Consider the following 21,568-nt stretch of genomic DNA (forward strand, 5'->3'; position numbering starts at 1 on the left):
AGACAATTAGTACATGAGGTGATACATCATGTTGGCTGAGGTTGGCGTGGGGCAGGGGTATTACTCGTCTCACTCGTTCAGGATCGGCGCGGCTACTGAAGCGGGGCTTGGGGGTTGGATGATGAGGGTGTGCGTCGCATTGGCCGATGGGAGTCCGATAGGTTTCGTACCTACGTGTGCCCTCATTTGTTGTGTGTGGGTAATGTTGCTTTGATTGTTTTCATATGAGGTGCTTGTTTTTCTTTTCAGATCATCGCCCTTGTTTAGTGTGGCTTTTAGGACACTCTTTTGTGCACTGGGAATGATCTGGGGGTGCGCCCGTTTCGGGAGTTAGTGCGGGATATTAAACACGATTTATTGTGTTTATGGGCATCTTATCCTCACCTAGTGATTGTGTGGTCGGACATAGTTCAGAGGAAGTTTTGGCGTTTAGCGAGATCAGCGGAGAGGGTGAACAATGCCCGCATTCAGGTAAACCGGGCGGTGTCACGTTTTGTTGCCAAGAACGGGGGCATTTGTGTTCGACACAGGGACCTGAAGTCAGGAGTCGGAAATTATTGGAGGAGTGATGGGGTACATTTGACCAAGGTTGGAATTGATTTGGGGAGCCTGGCCTTAGCAGACGGAATTGAGAGGGCGGTGGTGGTTTGGAGGGACTCACAGGCTTAAGGTGGTCAAGGCCTGTTTCGCTGTGGCGGGGGGAGTCCTTGAGGTTGGACAGTACAAAATGGTGGGGGGGTCGCATCGGGGGTATGCGCCCCCCAAAACGGTAGATCATTTGAAGACTTCATAGGGTGTTATCCCTTTGAAGTGGTCTTCTGGTGGTTGGAGCCATCTGCAGAGGTGAGCGGTGCCTCCGAGCTGGTTTACGGCTGGAGGTAAAGAGTTGGTGGTGGTTTGCAGATGGCTAACTTAAAGGAAATCCGGTGTTAAAATGGCTTCAAGGACTTCCCCTGCTCTGTTAAGTGTTAATAATGTTGATTGTTAGTTATGATTCTGACCCATGTTGGGTCATGTGAATTAGAGGAGGAATTCTCTGGTCGAATTCCTAAAGGAGTTATCCGAATGTTTCGGATTAAATTGCATTTTAAAATAATGTCAATTAATAAACGGCTGCTGTGGCCATTTCATATCCAACCTCGGTTGTCACGTGTCGTTATTGGAAGGGAAAGGGGAATAAAAGGTTAACATGGTCAATTAGCACAGGACTCTACTTAGGCCAGTCATGTATAATTTGCTTGTTTATGGTTTCCATGTGCCAACAAATGATTTTAAACTGCACAGGGATATGACGATAACCCCATATATCCCTATATTAGAAAGATGCTGGAAATTATAACTGCAGACTATACAGCCAGCATGAATTAAATGTGGGTGTCACTTTAAAATCTTTTCCAGTAATGTGTATATATATATATACACACACATATATGAGAGAGAGAGATAATTCAGTGTCCATACCATGGGCTCTACACACTCGGAGACTTACCACCAATATTGCTATATAGGTAAACAGCACGGCCACCACCACGAGGATCACTTGAGACCACAGAAACCAATATTCCAGTCCTTTATACGTGTACCTGGGGGGAGGGGGTGATCGAAAAAAAAGAAATGGTTGGTTTCCTGTATAATGTACAGACTGAAAATGCAGCAAAAACCCAGTTAAAAACAACATATTACTTACAGAGTAGTTAGAACCCCCCCCCCCCCCCCAAAATACAATTAATGCAGTTACATATCAGCGGAACAAACCATATGGAATACAATATGAATATTAATTCGCCAATCACACGTTATGATCCCCGAAAAAAAATTCTACTTTATTTGCCCAATTAATGACCCAGGAACTCTGCTGAAGAGCTCGAGCAACATATATAGGTCTCATGCACACGGAGACACGTGCAGAAAGCTGTATGGCGGCACACAGAGTCCGTGCGGCCCCGAATTCCGTATTGTGCTCTGTATGGCTCCGTATTACTGAGTTATTCTTCTCTAAAAGCAATGAGAGAATATCTCCAAAATACGGCACCGGATGGTGTATGAAATCTGAGGCATACGATGGTACAGCACTATACAAGTCTATTGGTAAGTTCACACAGGGCGGAAAGCACACAGAGCGTGCCCGCCCTGGGCGGCGCAAGAGATTCCAGCCGAAAAACCGCACAAAATTGTGGTGCAGTTTTTTGGCCAGAATGTCGGAAAACTGCACATAAAAAAACCAAAACGTTTCATACTTAAATAGTCATTTTGACGCGTCCCTCTGCCGTTCTGTAGGCCGGCCTCATGGGATGACGAAACATCCCATGTAACCACTGCGGCCTGTGATTGGCTGCAGCGGTCTTGTGGGATGAAACGTCATCCCAGGAGGCCAGACTGGATGAAGAAACACAGAATTCTGGGTATTAGATTTAAAAAAAAATCTGATTTGCGTATTTTGCGGCGGAATCGCAGCTTTTCCACAGCAAAAAAAAACGCAACATCTGCTATTTGTTGCGGTTTTTACCTCCCCATTGAATTAGAGGGGAAAACCCGTAACAAATAAGCAAAGATTACGCAAATACAATTGACCTGCTGCGGATTAAAAAACCGCGTCGCAGGTCAATTTCTGAGCGGTTTTGCTCAATTCAAAGCTCGTCTACGCTGCTGCTACTGGATTATGCTGCCGATTTTCCGCAACGTAATCCGCACTATTTACGCTACGTGTGAATTTACCCTATGGGTTCCGTACAGACATTATCTACGGGAGCCACTTACCAGTCAAAGTCATTGTAGTCGTTCTTCGCTTCCCCCCATAAATATAAGAAAACCAAAGAGAGACAGAAAGCCACGACCAGGAGGAAGAAGAACATGGATTCCTTCTACCAAATGGAGATACAGATCATTACAGATTGTTCGTGGAATAACAGAGCATTCTACTAAACGGCCGGAAGAAATTTATAAAAGCACCGCCCCCCCCCCCCCTCCTATTATTAGTGTTCATTACAAATTAGAAAACAGTTTTTAATTTCTTACCTCTAGGCTAAGATATAATTGATTAAAGATAAAGGCCCAAAGCCTGAGGCTGCACTACTGAGAGATTCTGATGACAACATGTCTCCTCCTGATTTATGTCAGATGCAGCTTTGTCATGAAGATCTTGTGTAGATGCAAATCTCCATCTACATCAACGTTCACAAATCTACTCTAGGCCTCAATTAGTATGGGCAAAAGGGGCAATTTATGTGTTCACTGTATGGCACTATTTTGTTTTTCCCCCTGGTCTCCCCCACCCTATCTCTAGCATAGCTAAACTTCTATCTTGTTGTCGGCTGTGGTATTATTTAGGTACTATATTTTTGAGCACTACATAGCTCTGTTAAGTTGGCATTGTATGGCACTATTATGTTTTCACTGTATGGCTCTATTATGTGTTCACTGTATGGCACTATTATGTGTTCACTGTATGGCACTATTATGTGTTCACTGTATGGCACTATATTGTGTTCACTATATGGCTCTATTATGTGTTCACTGTATGGCACTATTATGTGTTCGCTGTATGGCACTATTATGTGTTCGCTGTATGGCACTATTATGTGTTCGCTGTATGGCACTATTATGTGTTCACTGTATGGCACTATTATGTGTTCACTGTATGGCACTATTTTGTGTTCACTGTATGGCTCTGTATTTTATTAACTGTATGACTCTATTATGTGCTCACTGTATGGCACTATTATGTGTACATTGTACGGCACTATTTTGTGTTCACTGTATGGCACTATTATGTGTTCACTGTATGGCACTATATTGTGTTCACTATATGGCTCTATTATGTGTTCGCTGTATGGCACTATTATGTGTTCACTGTATGGCACTATTATGTGCTCACTGTATGGCACTATTATGTGTACATTGTACGGCACTATTTTGTGTTCACTGTATGGCACTGTTACGTGTTCACTGTATGGCTCTGTATTTTGTTTACTGTATGGCTCTATTATGTGCTCACTGTATGGCACTGTTATGTGTACATTGTACGGCACTATTTTGTGTTCACTGTATGGCACTATTATGTGTTCACTGTATGGCACTATATTGTGTTCACTATATGGCTCTATTATTTGTTCGCTGTATGGCACTATTATGTGTTCGCTGTATGGCACTATTATGTGTTCGCTGTGTGGCACTATTATGTGTTCACTGTATGGCACTATTATGTGTTCACTGTATGGCACTATTATGTGTTCACTGTATGGCACTATTTTGCGTTCACTGTATGGCACTATTTTGTGTTCACTGTATGGTACTGTTATGTGTTCACTTTATAGCACTTATGTGTACACTGTATGGAATTATATTGTGTTCACTGTATGGCACTGTTACGTGTTCACTGTATGGCTCTGTATTTTGTTTACTGTATGGCTCTATTATGTGTTCACTGTATGGCACTTTTACATGTTCACTGTAGGGCTCTGTATTTTATTAACTGTATGACTCTATTATGTGCTCACTGTATGGCACTGTTATGTGTACATTGCATGGCACTATTTTGTGTTCACTGTATGGCACGGTTACGTGTTCACTGTATGGCTCTGTGTTTTGCTTACTGTATGGCTCTATTATGTGCTCACTGTATGGCACCGTTATGTGTACATTGTACGGCACTATTTTGTGTTCACTGTATGGCACTGTTACGAGTTCACTGTATGGTACTGTTATGTGTTCACTGTATGGCTCTGTATTTTCTTCACTGCATGGTACGGTTATGTGTCCACTGTATGGCACTGTTACGTGTTCACTGTATGGCACTGTTACGTGTTCACTGTATGCCATTGTTACTTGTTCACTGTATGACACTGTTACGTGTTCACTGTATGGCACTGTTACGTGTTCACTGTATGGCAATGTTATTTGTTCCTCAGGATAGGCCATCAATAGCTGATGGGCAGGGAATTTGAAGGGGCGATTCACAGGTATTGCAGTCTTTTCTCCCATTGAAGTGAATGCGAGAAGGCTGCAATACTGTGAATCGCCGCTAAATGCGTGTCAAGGGTTCACAGTGATCAAGAAGAAATGAAGCTGATCGGCAGGGGTTCTGGGAGTCGGACCCCGACCTATCAGCTATTGATGGCCTATCCTGAGGATAGGCCATCAATTTTTATTGGCTGGAAAATCCCTTTAATATTTTGTATATTTTGGCACTATTAGGTATTCACTGTATGGCACTATTAGGTATTCACTGTATGGCACTATTGTGTGTTCACTGTATGGCACTATTAGGTATTCACTGTATGGCACTATTGTGTGTTCACTGTATGGCACTATTACGTGTTCACTGTATGGCACTATTACGTGTTCACTGTATGGCACTATTACGGGTTCACTGTATGGCACTATTACGAGTTCACTGTATGGCACTATTATGGGTTCACTGTATGGCACTATTATGTGTTCCCTGTATGGTGCTATTATGTGTTCCCTGTATGGAACTATTATGTGTTCACTGTATGGCACTATTATGTGTTCTTTGTATGGCACTAGTATGTGTTTACTGTATGGGACTAGTATGTGTTCACTGTATGGCACTAGTATGTGTTCACTGTATGGTACTATTATGTGTTCCCTGTATGGAACTATTATGCTTTCATTGTATGGCACTGTTGTGTGTTTACTGTATCATACTATTATGTGTTCACTGTATGGCTCCATTATGTGTTCACTGTATGGCTCTATTATGTGTTCACTGTATGGCCCTGTTTTGTGTTCACTGTATGGCACTATTGTGTGTTTGCAGTTTGGCACGGTCATGTGTTCACTGCATGGCTTGGTATTTTGTTTACTGTATGGCACTATTTTGTGTTCACTTCATGGAATGTGTGTATGACACATATGTGTTTACTTTAAGGCACTCTTATGTCCGCATAATATGGGAGTATTGTGTGGGCATGTAATGGTACAATTTTTAGCACTGTATGCTGGTATTATTTTGGCACATTATTGTACTGTTATGTATTCCCTGTATGGCAGTGTTACATAGGCACTATATGGGAGTAGTATGTGTCAACGTAATGGTACTGTTGCTTAGAGCTGCATTGTGGTATTATTTAGGCACCATATAGCACTATTAGTATTAGGCCAGGATCACATGCACAGTTTTGATGCAGTTATTGGCTCAGTCTTTTCTTAAACCTTTCCTTCCTTTTGGATACACTTCTGGCTCAAAAAACGTAACCAAAAACTACCACAAAAACAGCATCAAAACTGCGTGTGTGATCCTGGCCTAACTCTCTATGTTCCTTCTACCAAAAAATAGCACCAGGCCCTCACACATATTTGCCTAAGGGCATGCACAGACGTTCGTTGATCTAATCCTATATATACACATATATGTCACTATGCAAGTAGGGTAGGATGTAGATATTGATGCAGATGGTGATTTGGATCCAAGTGATGAAAAATAAAAGCTTCAATTCTCCACTTTTTTCAATATTTCAGAGTTCCGTAATTTTGTGTATGGCTCCCAGTACTGATCTTTAGTATCTTATACTCCATTCACATTCAAAGCTGCATTTCAGAATTCTGCTGCTTACAATTTGGAAACAGAATTCCGTATAGTTGTTCTCTACAGGAAGTCATGAGACCTAACAGCTTAGTTTTGGCTACAGGAAACAGCAAAATACAGAATGCAGCTCTGGATGTAACTGGAGAATAAATTAACATTTTACTACAGATCAGTATGTGAAGCAGTAAAGTATTTGCAAAGTTCCACAATATTTGATGTATTTTTAAAGTATGACGTATAAGAACGTGTCTTACCCATTTGCAGCAGCACTGTCCCGGCTCTGTCTTCTGGCGCTGGTACCGTTTCCATCGGCAGCTGTAGAGACCGGCCAGGAGCGAGATGAATGGCTGGTGCTCGTAATGCTGCAGGAGGCGTCTGCGCACAATCTTCAGCTTCCCCAGCTTCAACCTCCGGAGAGTGGTGGAGGAGCTCCCCATTTGTGACAACTCACATCATCCTCATGTCTGCAACACACAAGGACCCAATGAGTCACATGCTCTTTGTGGTGGTGGTGGTGGGGGGGGGGGGTCTGACCACTAGGACATTCAACCTACTAGAGAACAGGGGAGGTTATTCTCCATACCTGTCCCCTCTCCTGACATATCTATTTTTGTAATTACCATTCTGGAACACATTTACTTAGAATCCGGCATTGTGATGTTCCTCTCTTATTCCTCCTAGAAATGTATGCATAATTTGTCAACTGGGCGTTACCATTCCCCTTGTCAAAGAGGCGTGTCCCTACACAGTCTCACTCTGTCAGCACTGATTGAACATGGTCAGTCTGTGTAGGGACACACCCCCAACCGGTAACACATATTTGTTAATTTTATTCATACATTTCTAGGAGGAATAACAGAGGAACGACAAAATGCATAGTTCTAAGAAAAGATGCTGAATTGTTATTTTATAGGGAATGCCATTATTCACTAAAACAGACATGTCAGGAGAGGGGACAGGTCCGCTTTAAGGAACAAGCCAACTCTGACCTTAAAGGGATCATCTGATCAGACAAACATCACTGTTTAGATTAAGGCTGCAATCAGCTGAATGCCGCCAGTCTGTTTCCCGTCACCGTCGGCAAACAGAAACAGCCTTATCTGGTCAGACATTTCCCCTGCAGTGTCTGTTGCAGAGAAAATGCAGTATTATAAGGCGGCCAGCCATTCAGATGAATGGCCGCCATGTAATACATGGACAGTTTGAGTGCGCCAGAGTGGAAGGTTCATAGAGAGAGGGGGGGGGGACCCCATTCTATGACGTCCATATGATCCAAAAGGGCATATGGACAGGAGTTGTCTTCATGTGACCGAGATAATTTTTCCATTTTTGCCGCCTCGCATTCCGTCAGCCATAATTTTTTTTTTTTTTAATGCTATTTGAGGCCTTTCATTTTGCGGGACGAGTCGTATATGTTTAACCCCTTAAGGACGCAGCCTAGTTTTGGCCTTAAGGCTCAGAGCCCATTTTTCAAATCGGACATATTTCACTTTATGTGGTAATAACGTGGGAATGCTTAAACCTACCCAAGCGATTCTGAGATTGTTTTCTCGTGACACATTGGGCTTCATGTTCGTGGTAAAATTTGGTCGATATATTCAGTGTTTATTGGTGAAAAATTGCAAAATTTAGAGAAAATTTGGAAAAAATTGCATTTTTTAGAATTTAAATGCATCTGCTTGTAAAACAGACGGTTATACCACCCACAATAGTCACTAGTTCACATTTCCCATATGTCTACTTTAGATTGGCATCGTTTTTTGAACATTATTTTATTTTTCTTGGACGTTACAAGGCTTAGAACATAAACAGCAATTTCTCATATTTTTAAGAAAATGTCAAATGCCTTTTATTTAAGGTACCTGTTCAGTTCTGAAGTGGCTTTGAGGGGCCTATGTATTAGAAACCCTGATAAAACACCCCATTTTAAAAACTAGACCCCTCAAAGTATTCAAAACAGCAGTTAGAAAGTTTTTTAACCCTTCAGGCATTTCACAGGAATTAAAGCAAAGTGGAGGTGAAATTTGCAAATTTCATTTTTCTTGCGGAATTTCAATTTTATTCATTTTTTTTTTCTGTAACACAGAAGGTTTTACCAGAGAAATACTACTAAATATGTATTGTCCAGATTCTGCAGTTTTTAGAAATGTCCCACATGTGGCCCTACTGCGCTCGTGGACTAAAACACAAGCCCTAGAAGCAAAGAAGCACCTAGTGCATTTTGAGTCCTCTTTTTTATTAGAATATATTTTAGGCAGCATGCCAGGTTTGAAGAGGTGTTGAGGTGCCAAAACAGTAGGAATCCCCCAATAGTGACCCCATTTTGGAAACTACATCCCTCAAGGAATTCATTTATGGTTGTTGTTACCATTTTGACCGCACAGTTTTTTCACAGCACCTATTTGAATTGGGCTGTGAAATGAAAAAAATGACATTTTTTCCAATAAAATGTCATTTGTGATCAAAATTTCTTATTTTCACAGGGAACAAAATACCCCATTTGGTTGCCCAATTTGTCCTTAGTGTGGCAATACCCCATTTGTGGTGATAAACTGCCGTTTGGGCCCATGGGAGGCCTCAGAAGGAAAGGAGCGCTATATGTTTGTTGGAGTCCAGATTTTGCTGGATTGGTTTTCGGGTGCCATGTCGCATTTGCAGAGCCTCAGGGGTATCAAAGCAATGGAAACCCACCAAAAGTGACCCCATTTTGGAAACTACACCCCTCAAGGAATTCATTTATGGTTGTTGTTAGCATTTTGAGCACACAGTTTTTTCACAGCACCTATTTCAATTGGGCTGTGACATTAAAAAAATGACATTTTTTCCAATAAGATGTAATTTTTTAGCAAAATTTCTTATTTTCACAGGGAACAAAATGCTCAATTTTGTTGCCCAATTTCTCCTGAGTGCAGCAATACCCCATTTGTGGCAATAAACTGCCGTTTGGGCCCATGGGAGGCCTCAGAAGGGAAGGAGCGCTGTGTGTTCTTTGGAGTACAGATTTTGCTGGTTTGGTTTTCGGGTGCCATGTCGCATTTGCAGAGCCCCAGAGGTATCAAAGCAATGGAAACCCACCAGAAGTGACCCCATTTTGGAAACTACACCCCTCAAGGAATTCATTTATGGGTAATGTGACCATTTAGACCCCATAGTTTCTTCACAGAACTTATTTGAATTGGGCTGGGAATTAAAAAAATATATATTTTTTCCAATAATATGTCATTTTAGCTCAAAAATTCTTATTTTCACAAGAAATAAAATACTCCATTTTGTTGCCCAATTTGTCCTGAGTGCGGCAATACCCCATTTGTGGTGATAAACTGCCGTTTGGGCCCATGGGAGGGCTCAGAAGGAAAGGAGCGCTGTGTGTTCTTTGGAGTCCAGATTTTGCTGGATTGGTTTTCGGGTGCCATGTCGCATTTGCAGAGCCCCAGAGGTATCAAATCAATAGAAACCCACCACAAATGACCCCATTTTGGAAACTACACCCCTCAAGGAATTCATTTATGGGTGTTGTGACTATTTTGACCCCATAGTTTTTTCACAGAACTAATTTGAATTGGGCTGGGAATGAAAACAAAATTATTTTTTTCAAATAATATGTAGTTTTGGCTGAAAATTTCTTATTTTCACAAGAAACAAAATACCCCATTCTGTTGCGCAATTTGTTCTGAGGGCCGCAATACCCTATTTGTTGTGATAAACTGCCGTTTGGGCCCATGGGAGGGCTCAGAAGGAAAGGACCACCATTTGGCCTACTGGGGATTTTCTAGTGCGAAGTCATGTATGCAGAAGCACCTGAGGTACCAGTACAGTTGAAACCCGCAAGAAGTGACCCTGTTTTAAAAACTACACCCTTAAGGCATTCATCTAGAGGTGTAGTGAGCATTTTGACCGGAGACCTACACCCCATAAACTGTAATGTGGGTTCTCCCGGGTATGGCAATACCCTACATGTGGCTGTTATCAGCTGCCTGGACACACAGCAGGGCTCAGAGGGGAAAGACGAGGGGGGATAAGCTGTGCGGAGGGCATCAGGGTAAGTAAAATTGGGGTAAATTATAAACCAAGGGATGCATGATCAATTTTAAAACACTCTTTCATACAGAGCTCTGGTTATTCGGGACACGTGTCACATTGATATATTGTGTCATCCCTTATCGCCCTCTTATAGCAGACTTTGCACCTCTTTTGACTTTTTCCCTTCTTGCCAGTTTGGGGAACTTCCCCTGGAAAGTGTTGCCCTGGTACGATGCGTGTGGCCTCGCTTCCAGAAGTACTGGGTGCCCCCCCTTCTTGGTCCCTAAAGATTAGGTTCTTGATAATCACCTCTTGAAATTCCAGGAAAGTTCCCGTCTGGCCTGCACATTGACGTAGCACGTACGCATTGTACAATGCCATCTGTATGATGTGCCCGGCCAGCTTCTTATACCGCACCGCATGGCGCTGTAGGGCTTCAGGGCTTGATCTTACAAGTCCATCCCTCCCATGTACCTATTGTAGTCCAGGATGCAGTCTGGTTTGGGGGTGGCCTTTCCTTCATATATCCTAAACCTGTAGGTATACCCTGATGCACTCTCACAGCTTATACATCTTCATGCCATACCTTGCCCTCCTACCCGGCAGGTACTCGCGGAATTGAACCCTCCCTTTAAAATGTACCAGGGACTCATCAATAGAAATACACTTCTCGGGGGTGTATGCTGGGGAAAACCGGGCACTGGAACGGTCTAATAGGGGTCTCCGTTTATACAAACGGTCAAAACTGGGGTCATCTCGGGGTGGGCACGGCTCATTATCAGTATAATGTAAGAAGCGAAGTATTGCCTCATTTATTTATTTTTTTAGGTTCCAGTTCAGTTCTGAAGTTGCTTTGAGGGGCCCATATATTAGAAACCCCTATGAAATACCCCATTTTAGAAACTAGACCCCTCAAAGTATTCACAACAGCATTTAGAAAGTTTATGAACCCTTTAGGTGTTTCACAAAAATTTAGAGCAAAGTAGAGGTGAAATTTACATTTTTTTTTTTGTCAGAAAATCCTCTTTATACCATTTTTTTTATAACACAAAAAGATTTATCAGAGAAACGCAAATTAATACGTATTGCACAGATTCTGCAGTTTAGAGAAATATCCCACATGTGGCCCTCGGGCGGTAATGGACTGAAGCACCGGCCTCCGAAGCAAAGGCGCACCTAGTGGATTTTGAGGCCTCTTTTTTATTAGGCACCATGTCCGGTTTGAAGAGGTCTTGTGGTGCCAAAACATTGGGAACCCCCCAAAAGTGACCCCAATTTGGAAACTAGACCCCTTGAGGAATCCATTGCAGTTTTCTTGGGGTGCATGCGGCTTTTTGATCAGTTTTTATTCTATTTTTAGGTGGCGTGGTGACTAAAAAACAGCAATTCTACTATTGTTTTTTATTCTTTTTTTTTTTACTGCGTGCACCGTGCGCTATAAATGACATATTCACTTTATTCTGCGGGGCGATACGATTACAGTGATACCAGATGTTTATAGTTTTTTTTTATGTCTTATGGCGTTTGCACAATAAAATACGTTTTGTAAACAATCATTCACTTTTTGTGTTCCTTATTCTAAGAGCCAGAACTGTTTTATTTTTCAATCAATAAAGCCGTGCGAGGACTTATTTTTTGCGTAACGAACTGTAGTTTCGATCAGGACCATTTTTCGGTACATGCGACTTTTTGATCTCTTTTTATTCCATTTTTTGGGAGGTGAAGTGACCAAACAATTGTGATTCTGGTACGGTTTATTATTATTTTATTTTACGGCGTTCATCGTGCGGGATAAATAACGAAATAGTTTTGTAGTTCAGGCCGTTACGGACGCGGCGATACCAATTATGTATAGTTTATTTGTTTGTTTATATATTTTTATTAATAATAAAGGACTGATAAGGGAAAAAGGTGGATTTTTACTTTTATTACTTTTAAATCTTTTATTTTCTTATTTTTACACATCTTTTTTTAACTTTTGTTTTACTTTATTACTTTGTCCCACTAGGGGACATGAGGGCAGGAGGCCCTGATCGCTATTCTAATACACTGCACTACATGCGTAGTGCAGTGTATTAGAGCTGTCAGCTACTCACTGACAGCAAGCATAGTGGGTCCTGACGTTGTCAGGATCCACTAGGCTTCAGTCTATGGCATAGCCGGACGCCATTGTTTGGTGTCCGGTTGCCATAGTCACCATCGCCGGCCGCTATCGCGTAGCAGGCCGGCGATGGCAGCTTAACCCCTAAAAAGCTGGGATCTCTATAGAACGCGGCTTTTAAGGGGTTAATCGGCGGGGACACAGCGATTGGTCCCCCCTGTAGGAGCTGTGACAGCTGCTGAACAAGACAGCAGCGTCACAGCTCCTGTATGTGTCGGGAGGACGGCCGAAACGGCCGTTACTCCCGTGACGTACTATTACGTCATGGAGCGCGAACGATACAGCTGCCATGACGTAATAGTACGTCAAGGAGCGGGAAGGGGTTAAGCCAACGTTTTCGGGCACATATATGGTAGCTTTTATTCTATATGATTTTTTTAGAACGGCAAAATGCAAAAAATAGGGTAAAGCCATGTTTTGTTTCATTGTTGTCCAAAATGTAGCTGTGAGTAAATGGGGAGATATGCATTATACTTGAAATGATATATGGGGCACTCCTCGGCTGGCACTGGTAATGGGGCTATTGCCGCAGGCACTTTTGAAGGGAAAGTGTCAACTGTTTTTATTCCCCTAAACTGCTATAACTGCTTCATAGGTGCTAGAGATCCCTCCGATTTTGCCTTGATTTACATGTCAGACGACTCTTGCGCCAGGCGGATTCAGCTTGAAATCTTAGTATGGCGAGAAGCAAACCTCCCAACTTTCAAGTATCACAAAGAGGGACAACCGATGTGGCGCGCGTAGCGGCAATTTTTATTTTATTTTAAGCCACGCCTCTAATCCCCACCCATACACACACGGTACAGCCCACACCGTATCATGCTCCAATAGTGCCTCCCAAACAGTATAATACCAAATAGCTGCCCCCACACAGTATAATGCCCCCATAGCTGCCACCATACAGAATAATGCCCCCTAGCTGCCCTAATACAGTGTAATGCCCCCTTAGCTGCCCCTAGTGCCAGTGCCCTTGTAGATAGCACCAGTGTCCCCTGTAGATAGTGCCCCTATATAGTGCCATGTAGATCGTGCCACATCCCACTTGAAGATAACAACACCACCCCTGTAGATAGCGCCATTGGGACTCCCTCTAGGAGTGTAATCCCCAGTCAGAGCATAGACAGAGGATTCCGCTCCTAGAGGGAAGCCCTGATGTCACTGTCCATATATGCAATCCATATATGGACAGTGACCTCAGCGGTTTCCTCTAGTAGCGAAATCCCTGGCCAGATGATCGGCAATGGGGATTGTGCTCAAGGAGTAGCCACGGACGTCACTGTCCATATATGGCTTCCCCGAGCACAATGCTTAAAGTAGCGCTCGGGGAGTCCTCGGCAAGAGGAGGAGCTCCCTCTGCTCTGAACTAATTCTAAAGCAGAGAGCTGATGGTTCCCTGCTCCAGAATTTGGTTCAACTTTATCTGCGTCCTGAGGACAGCGGAGCATACCCCCGGCCGCCCAGGACAGTGGGACACCACCCAGAATCCGGGACTGTCCCGTTGAATCCGGGACGGTTGGGAGGCATGGATATGGAGTGACGCATGTGTAAGGTGGGGGATCGTGGAATGTGATGACGAAGCGGCCAAAGCCCCCGCAGGAATTCCACGGCAAAATATGAAACTAAGCAAGAAGTTAGTGTCAACTTTAACCTTTACTGTAAAAATATGTACTGGTTGTTTACCGCGGCTGATGGTGTCCTTGGGCACAAATATTATATACATTCTTCCCGACATGGGAGGTAAGGCACGTAGTCATAACTATGTACTGGTGGAGCAGGCTGCAAGACAGCTGGTTTATTGTTCTGTGTTCATATGAACGCTCATTCCCAAATATTACCCTGTGTAAACAAGGCAACGGCCAGCTGATTGCATCGTTTATGCAGCAGAAAATATTATCATTGTCGGCAGCACATCTTGGAGTGTAAACAGGGTGACGCGCTGCCATATGAAAGAAATGTATGGGGACGAGCGAGTCCCCCATTCATAGCTCCTTGTGAAAGGAGCAAACGAGCGCAGATCAACGAGAAGTCCGTTAGGCCGGGTTCCCACAGGTTGGATACGCTGTGTAAAAACTATGCAGCGTATCCGACCTGGAAACCCCAGCACATTCCGTCCGTAAAACCGCACCACATTGTGGTGTGTTTTTTTAGCCAGAAATTCCGCTGCGGTAAGCAGCGTAGCAATAAGATAAAAAAAAACGTCCATACTTACCTAGGCTGTTGTCATGGTGACGCATCCCTCCGTGGCTGTCAGGTCCGGCCTCCCTTGATGACACTACAGTCCACATGACCGCTGCTGCCTGTGATTGGCTGCAGCATTCACATGAGATGAAATGTCAACCCACGTGGTTGGACTACAGGAAAAGGCAGGGAGTTCTGGGTACGTATGAATTTTTTTTTATTCTGAGTTGCGAATTTTGCGGCGGAATCGCTGCGAATCTGCCACAAAAGTCACAACACTTGGCTCTCTGTTGCGGGTTTTACATCCCCATTGAATTCAACGGGGAAAGCCCGCAACAGAAAAGCAATGAAAATGCAGCATAATTTGACATGCTACGGATTAAAATTTTGCACCGCAGGTCAATTTTACGTTTACTCTGCGTTTTTATTCCGCAGCGTGGGCATGAGATTTACTAAATCTCATTCGCTTTGCTGCTACCGTAAATGCTGCGGAATTTCCGCGCAGAATACGCTACGTGGGAACCCGGCCTTCGGGTCTATGACACCCCTCCCTTGATGCAAGGGATTTTCTGCTTCGGCCTAGTTGGCCTCAAGATGATATCTATGTCTGTGAAGGTTGTATACCATAGTAAATAGTCATTAGAGACTCCACAGGGAATGTCACCAGCTTTCCCAGACTCCTGACAGGCAAACTTACCTAGTTATGCGGTGATATGGGAACGGGAAATGTATCATCGAACAACTAGGCAGATTTACCATTCAGGAGTTTGGGAAAACCAGGAGGGCAACCGTATATTTATACCTCCCAACTTTCAAGTATCACAAACAGGGACAACCCAGTTCAGCCCACACAGTATAATGCCCCCATACAGTATAAAGCCAACACAGATGCCCCCAGATCATATAATGCCCCATAACTGACCCCATATAGTATAATGCCCGCCTAGCTTCCCTTATACCAGGGGTCTCAAGCACATGGCCCGCGGTCCGCATGCGGACCCTGAAGCTGTCATCTGCGGCCTGCGGGACACAAAGCCATTACTATAGGCTCTGCTCCGGGACTCTGTGGAATCCCCTGACATCGCTGTCCACATATGGACAGCAATGTCTAGGACTACCCCAGAGCTGGACAGTGATGTCAGGAGCACAGCTGGAGTCCCAGTAGGAGCGCTACTAGCGATATATGTATGGACAGGGATGTCAGGGGCTCCTCCAGCAGAGGAATCCCTAGCCAAAGCGTCGGCAATGCTCTGGCTGGGCATTTTACTCCAAGAGGGAGTCCCAATGGAGCTATCTACTGGGGGTGTGTGTGGCATTATCTACAGAGGATACTATGACAGCATCTACAGAGGGCACTGTGGCAGCATCTACAGAGAGCACTGTGGCAGCATCTACAGAGGGCACTGTGGCAGCATCTACAGAGGGCACTGTGGCAGCATCTACAGAGGGCACTGTGGCAGCATCTACAGAGGGCACTGTGCAGCATCTACAGAGGGCACTGTGCAGCATCTACAGAGGGCACTGTGCAGCATCTACAGAGGGCACTGTGGCAGCATCTACAGAGGGCACTGTGGCAGCATCTACAGAGGGCACTGTGGCAGCATCTACAGAGGGCACTGTGGCAGCATCTACAGAGGGCACTGTGCAGCATCTACAGAGGGCACGGTGGCAGCATCTACAGAGGGCAATGTGGCAGCATCTACAGAGGGCACTGTGGCAGCATCTACAGAGGGCACTGCGGCATTATCTACAGAGGGCACTGTGGCATTAAGTACAGAGGGCACTGTGGCATTAAGTACAGAGGGCACTGTGGCAGCATCTACAGAGGGCACGGTGGCAGCATCTACAGAGGGCACTGTGGCAGTATCTACAGGGGCACTGTGGAATTATCTACAGAGAGCACTGTGGCAGTATCTACAGAGGGCACTGTGGCAGTATCTACAGAGGGCACTGTGGCAGTATCTATAGAGGGCACTGTGGCAGTATCTACAGAGGGCACTGTGGCAGTATCTACAGAGGGCACTGTGGCAGTATCTACAGAGGGCACTGTGGCAGTATCTACAGAGGGCACTGTGGCAGTATCTATAGAGGGCACTGTGGCAGCATCTAAAAAGGGGCTGCCTAATCTTGACATTTGTGTGTCTGCCAAACGCTGCCAACTGATCCCCTGAACTGTATTTAAAGACACTTAAACTGGATTGTTGAAATAAGCACGTAGAGAACTATCGCAAATTTCCGTTATGTTTTAAAACTAGCGCTATTATTATAGTAATGTAGGAGCGGAATCTCCAGCCAGAGGATAGGTTGGAAAGTTCACTCCTAGAGGGAAGCCCTGATGCCGACTCCAGGCAGGGATTCCAATCCCCTGACGTCAATGTCCATATACATGAAATCCCTGGCCAGATCATCGATAACGGGGATTCCGCTCAATCAGTAGCCACTCACATCACTGTCCATGTATGGACAGTGACATCAAGGGCGCTCCCGAGCACAGCGCTTACAGTAGAGCTGTGCCCGGTGAGTCCTTGGCGAGCGGAGGAGCTTCCTCTGCTCCTCGGCTCTGAACTAATTCTGAAGCAGGGAGCTGATGGTTCCCTGCTTCAGTATTGGGTTAAACTGTATCTGCATCCTAAGGACGCAGATACAGATGACAGCGGGACATACATCGGGCCACCGCCTGGAATCCAGGACTATTGCGCTGAATCCGGAACGGTTGAGAGGTATGGGCCGGCCATATTAGATTTAACCATATTTGCCAACTCAGCACCCGAGAGTGAAGAGGGCTGCAGGAACAGGGAGAGGATCGGAAAAAAATTTAATGGGTATGTTCTAGGGTCTGTATTTATTTAGTGGGTCTGGTCTAGGGGTCTGTGTTAGTTTAGGGGTCTGGTGTCTGTATTTATTTAGGGGGCCTGGTCTGTGGTTTGCATTTAGGGGGTCTGGTCTATGGTCTGTATTTATTAAGGGGTCTTGTCTTGGGTCTGTATTTAGTTGTGCTGGTGTCTGTATTTTCATATGTTCGCAAGTATGTTTATAACCCAGCTTTCCCAGAAGCAGATATTTCCTGAATAGAATTTCATAGAAGGGGCTTTTTTTTTTTTCTTGTGATATTTTTAAGCTTTCTTAAGTGACTGATAGAAGCCAAAAAATGTCGGTGATCCGGTTTGCTTTGGCGTGATCGGTCATCTGGTAACTGGCGGCGGCCTGACATTGGAATGTGTTGAACATTCTTTCCTTGATGATGTTGATGAGGTAATTGCATGAATCTGTAATTAGCGGCGGCCTCAGCAGCCGCTCTCGTCTTCTAGCTCACGGCGCGCTCGCTGGGCATTCTACCATGTGGAAAATAAGCAGTAACAACTTGTACAGAGCGCAAGAAGGGCAAGCGGGATTATTATATATATTAACCCCTTAAAGTCAATGTATAACCAAAAACTGGAACCTTCTCCCACCCTAATGCTCAATACACACGATGCTTATTACGTGCATGTTTTGACGCGCAGATTTGCGTGCGGTAAATCCGCATAGTCAATGAGATTCCAGGAAATCTCATGTACACGCTGCGTTATTATTCAGGACGGAAATTGACCTGCGGTGCGTTTTTTAGAATTCGCAGAATGTCAATTTATCTTGCGTTTCCGCTTGCGAATTGTATCTGAAACTGTAAAAACCACACCGAAAAACGCACGATTAGGTGCGGTTTTTACCAGGGAATTTCCTGCGTCTTGCTGCGGTTTTGGTGCGTATTTTCTACAGCAAAATACGCAAAGTGTGCACGTGGCCTAAATCCTCCATACGAGAGGATCAAAATGGGCAGGTCGGCTCTGGTCCCAGTTAGACTGACCATATACATAATATAAGGAATAAAGATGGCCACCGGCCCTCTGGAGGAATGAAAATGGTCGTCAGGGGGTACTGGACGAGGCCGCAGTCCCTCCTGTCAATAATTTCTCTCCATCAATTACAGTAAATTGTCTTTTCTATTGCTTTATCCACACCGCAATCAATGATAATTATATAAGTGGGTCATCAAGTAATTACAGGAAGTGCCTGAGGCAAGATGTCCGCCACAAAATGCTTCCCCAAAGAAAAGTCAATACATTCATCCATCAAAAAAATCATCTGATTAAATTGTGTCTCTCAGAATAATGGAAACACGAAGTCTGGAGTAAACAAAAAATATAATAAAGAGTTGAATAACTACTTTATTTTCTATTTACGGATTTTGAGTTACATCATGTTTTGTGCTCCATTCACATCTAGAGCTGCAATCAGGCATCTGGTGGTCGGAAACAGACATTGCTTTAGCTCCACCCCTCTAAATGTGTAACTGACAACTGAGGTCCCACAATGCACTGCCCCCTGGAAACCTCAAGAAATGTAAATGCAGCTTTGGATGTGAATGGAGACACAAACATCATGTCATTTCCCAAGTTATTAAAATTCATATGGAAATTGTTGCATAATTTGGAAAAGTTGGAATAGTTAAAATCCCTAATCTAATGTTTTTATTGTAATGCCTCGGTTTAAAAGTAGGAGTCGCTGTTGCTGCCATCTTTCCTCAATACACCGTTGACACAGCCTGAAGCAGAAGCATATCTAAGGTAGAGGAAGGGCAATGACTTAAGGGCCCAAGTAGGAGGAGGCCAGCACTGAACTGCTTCCCCTGCTTCCTGTGACATTGTCATAGCAGCTACGGCAGCCACCACTAGGGGGAGCTCACTGCATACAGATTTATACATATCCGATTGAATTCCGTACTAGCTGTACAAATCCATATGCAGTGAGCTCCCCCTAGTGGTGGCCAGAAAAATATCATTTATCAAATCAGAAAACAGAACAAATTCATAGAGATATCTCATGTCGACAACGCCTTTTTAAAAAGCAGCTAGCGGGTATGGCGTCTCTATGCCTGCTGCAGGGTAAATGCCGCCCTTTCGAATGGCCATTAATGTAATATATAGACACGACGGGTGCAACAGAGCTGCTCCCGAGATGGGGACCCCCTCTATGAGGTCTATATGTCCCAATAGAGCATATGGACAGGGGTTCTTGTCGTGAGACATCCAGTTTAATAGGGTTCTCTGATGCATTCCCAATTGTAAATGAATAAGAAATCGCTAATAGTCCGATGTTCTTTTGTTGCTAGGGATGGATAACCAGTAAGGATTTGGCAAATCAATATTTTATAACTTCACTAATGTGGAAAATCCGATAATCCAGCATCCCACCAGTTCCATATGTGTGCCGGATTATACCATTTTACTACATAGCATAATGCTAGACGGGGCGGATCGGAGAAACTGGCCTGGGCAATGAGTGGCGGATTAAGTGTACCATGGGCCCTGGGCTGTTGACACAACTTGGGCCCCCTCCTTCCCCCTCACACGCAATTCAACCCCCCCCCAACCCGCTGACACTGTATCCGTCAGTGCTGCTGACCTGACGGATACAGGTTTTAGCACTAGGTACAGCTGCTCTGTATACAGGATACTAAGCAGCTGTATCTCAAAAAGTAAAAATCATTTTTAATAAAAAGTATTTAGAAAGTTGCACCAAACACACTGATAGACTGTTTTATTAAAGAAAATAATAATAATAATAAAACTTGTAACACCTCTCTTTAAAGTGTAACTAAACTTTTGACAGGTCATAGTGATAGGTCAGTACTTTTAATCGGTGGGGGTCTAAGCGCTGGGACCCTCACCAATCGATAAAATGAAGCGGCACTCCTCGGAGTGGTGTACATCCGTATACCGCTTGCTCGGCTTCCCGAGATAAGCAGATCAGAAACAAAAGCGGCACAGCGGTCACCTGAGCGTTTCTGCCACTTTGTTTTAGCGATCGGTGGGGGTCTCAGTGCCCGATCAAAACTTCTGACATTTCACTATGACATGTCAGAATCTTTTTAGAAGTTTATTTACACTTTAAAGGGGTTTTCCCCATGAGGGACATTTATGACATATCCACAGAATATGTCATAAATGTCAGACAGATGCGGGTCCCTCCTCCTCTATCTAGCGCGCTGCATAATTGTCTCAGTGATTTTTACAATTCTTCACGCTTCGGGCCGCCTGGGAGCCTTGAGCCCCGACGGCCGCCGGATCCGCCCATATGATGATCTGCCATTGTGGGCAATAGGTGGTGGAGGCATCCTGAGATCCTCAAGGTGGCATGTGCCCCTGTGTGCCCTATATTCAGGCCCTGGTTCTCAGCACTAAAGATACGAAAAAAAGTATGTATCGTAGGGACAGGACGTTTTCTGCTCTCCTTGTCAGTCATCTAATTGAAGAAAACCACAGTCATTGTGTCCCCAGGTTGAAATGGCTGGTAACAGAGAACAATATATAGCAGAGATTAAACTGCACATCAACTAGATAGAAGACAGACTGCAGGTTTACTGTCCCTTTAAGGTTATGTTCACATGGAAAATTCAGCCTCAAAATTCTGTTTGGAATTTTGAGGCAGATTTTGATCTGTCTGCATGCCGTTTGCCGCAAAATACGCTTTCTCTGCCTCCCATTGATAGGGCATGTCGCTTCACTTTAGCGCAAACATTTTTTATCGCTCGCGGGAAAAAAAACTCCTCCGCCTCCCATTGAAATCAATGGGAGGCATTTTCGGACGTTTTTTGGCGTGTTTTTCCAAAACGCTTTCCGCGT

General features: G+C 44.2%; 1 protein-coding gene across 1 annotated transcript in view; it reads right to left on the reverse strand.

The window, feature by feature from the left end:
* GDPD4 (glycerophosphodiester phosphodiesterase domain containing 4) overlaps positions 1–21,568 on the reverse strand; it is a 96,528-nt gene that overhangs the window by 60,362 nt on the left and 14,598 nt on the right. Inside the window, exons 2-4 of the mRNA XM_075851359.1 lie at positions 6,802–7,011; positions 2,758–2,861; positions 1,490–1,583 (exon numbers count right to left, since the gene is read on the reverse strand). Of these exons, the coding sequence (XP_075707474.1) occupies positions 1,490–1,583; positions 2,758–2,861; positions 6,802–6,984 (381 nt within the window). The 5' untranslated portion in view covers positions 6,985–7,011. The remainder of the gene's footprint in view (positions 1–1,489; positions 1,584–2,757; positions 2,862–6,801; positions 7,012–21,568) is intronic.

The sequence above is a fragment of the Rhinoderma darwinii genome, chromosome 2 (assembly GCF_050947455.1).
Source record: "Rhinoderma darwinii isolate aRhiDar2 chromosome 2, aRhiDar2.hap1, whole genome shotgun sequence".
Taxonomy (NCBI): Eukaryota; Metazoa; Chordata; class Amphibia; order Anura; family Rhinodermatidae; genus Rhinoderma; species Rhinoderma darwinii.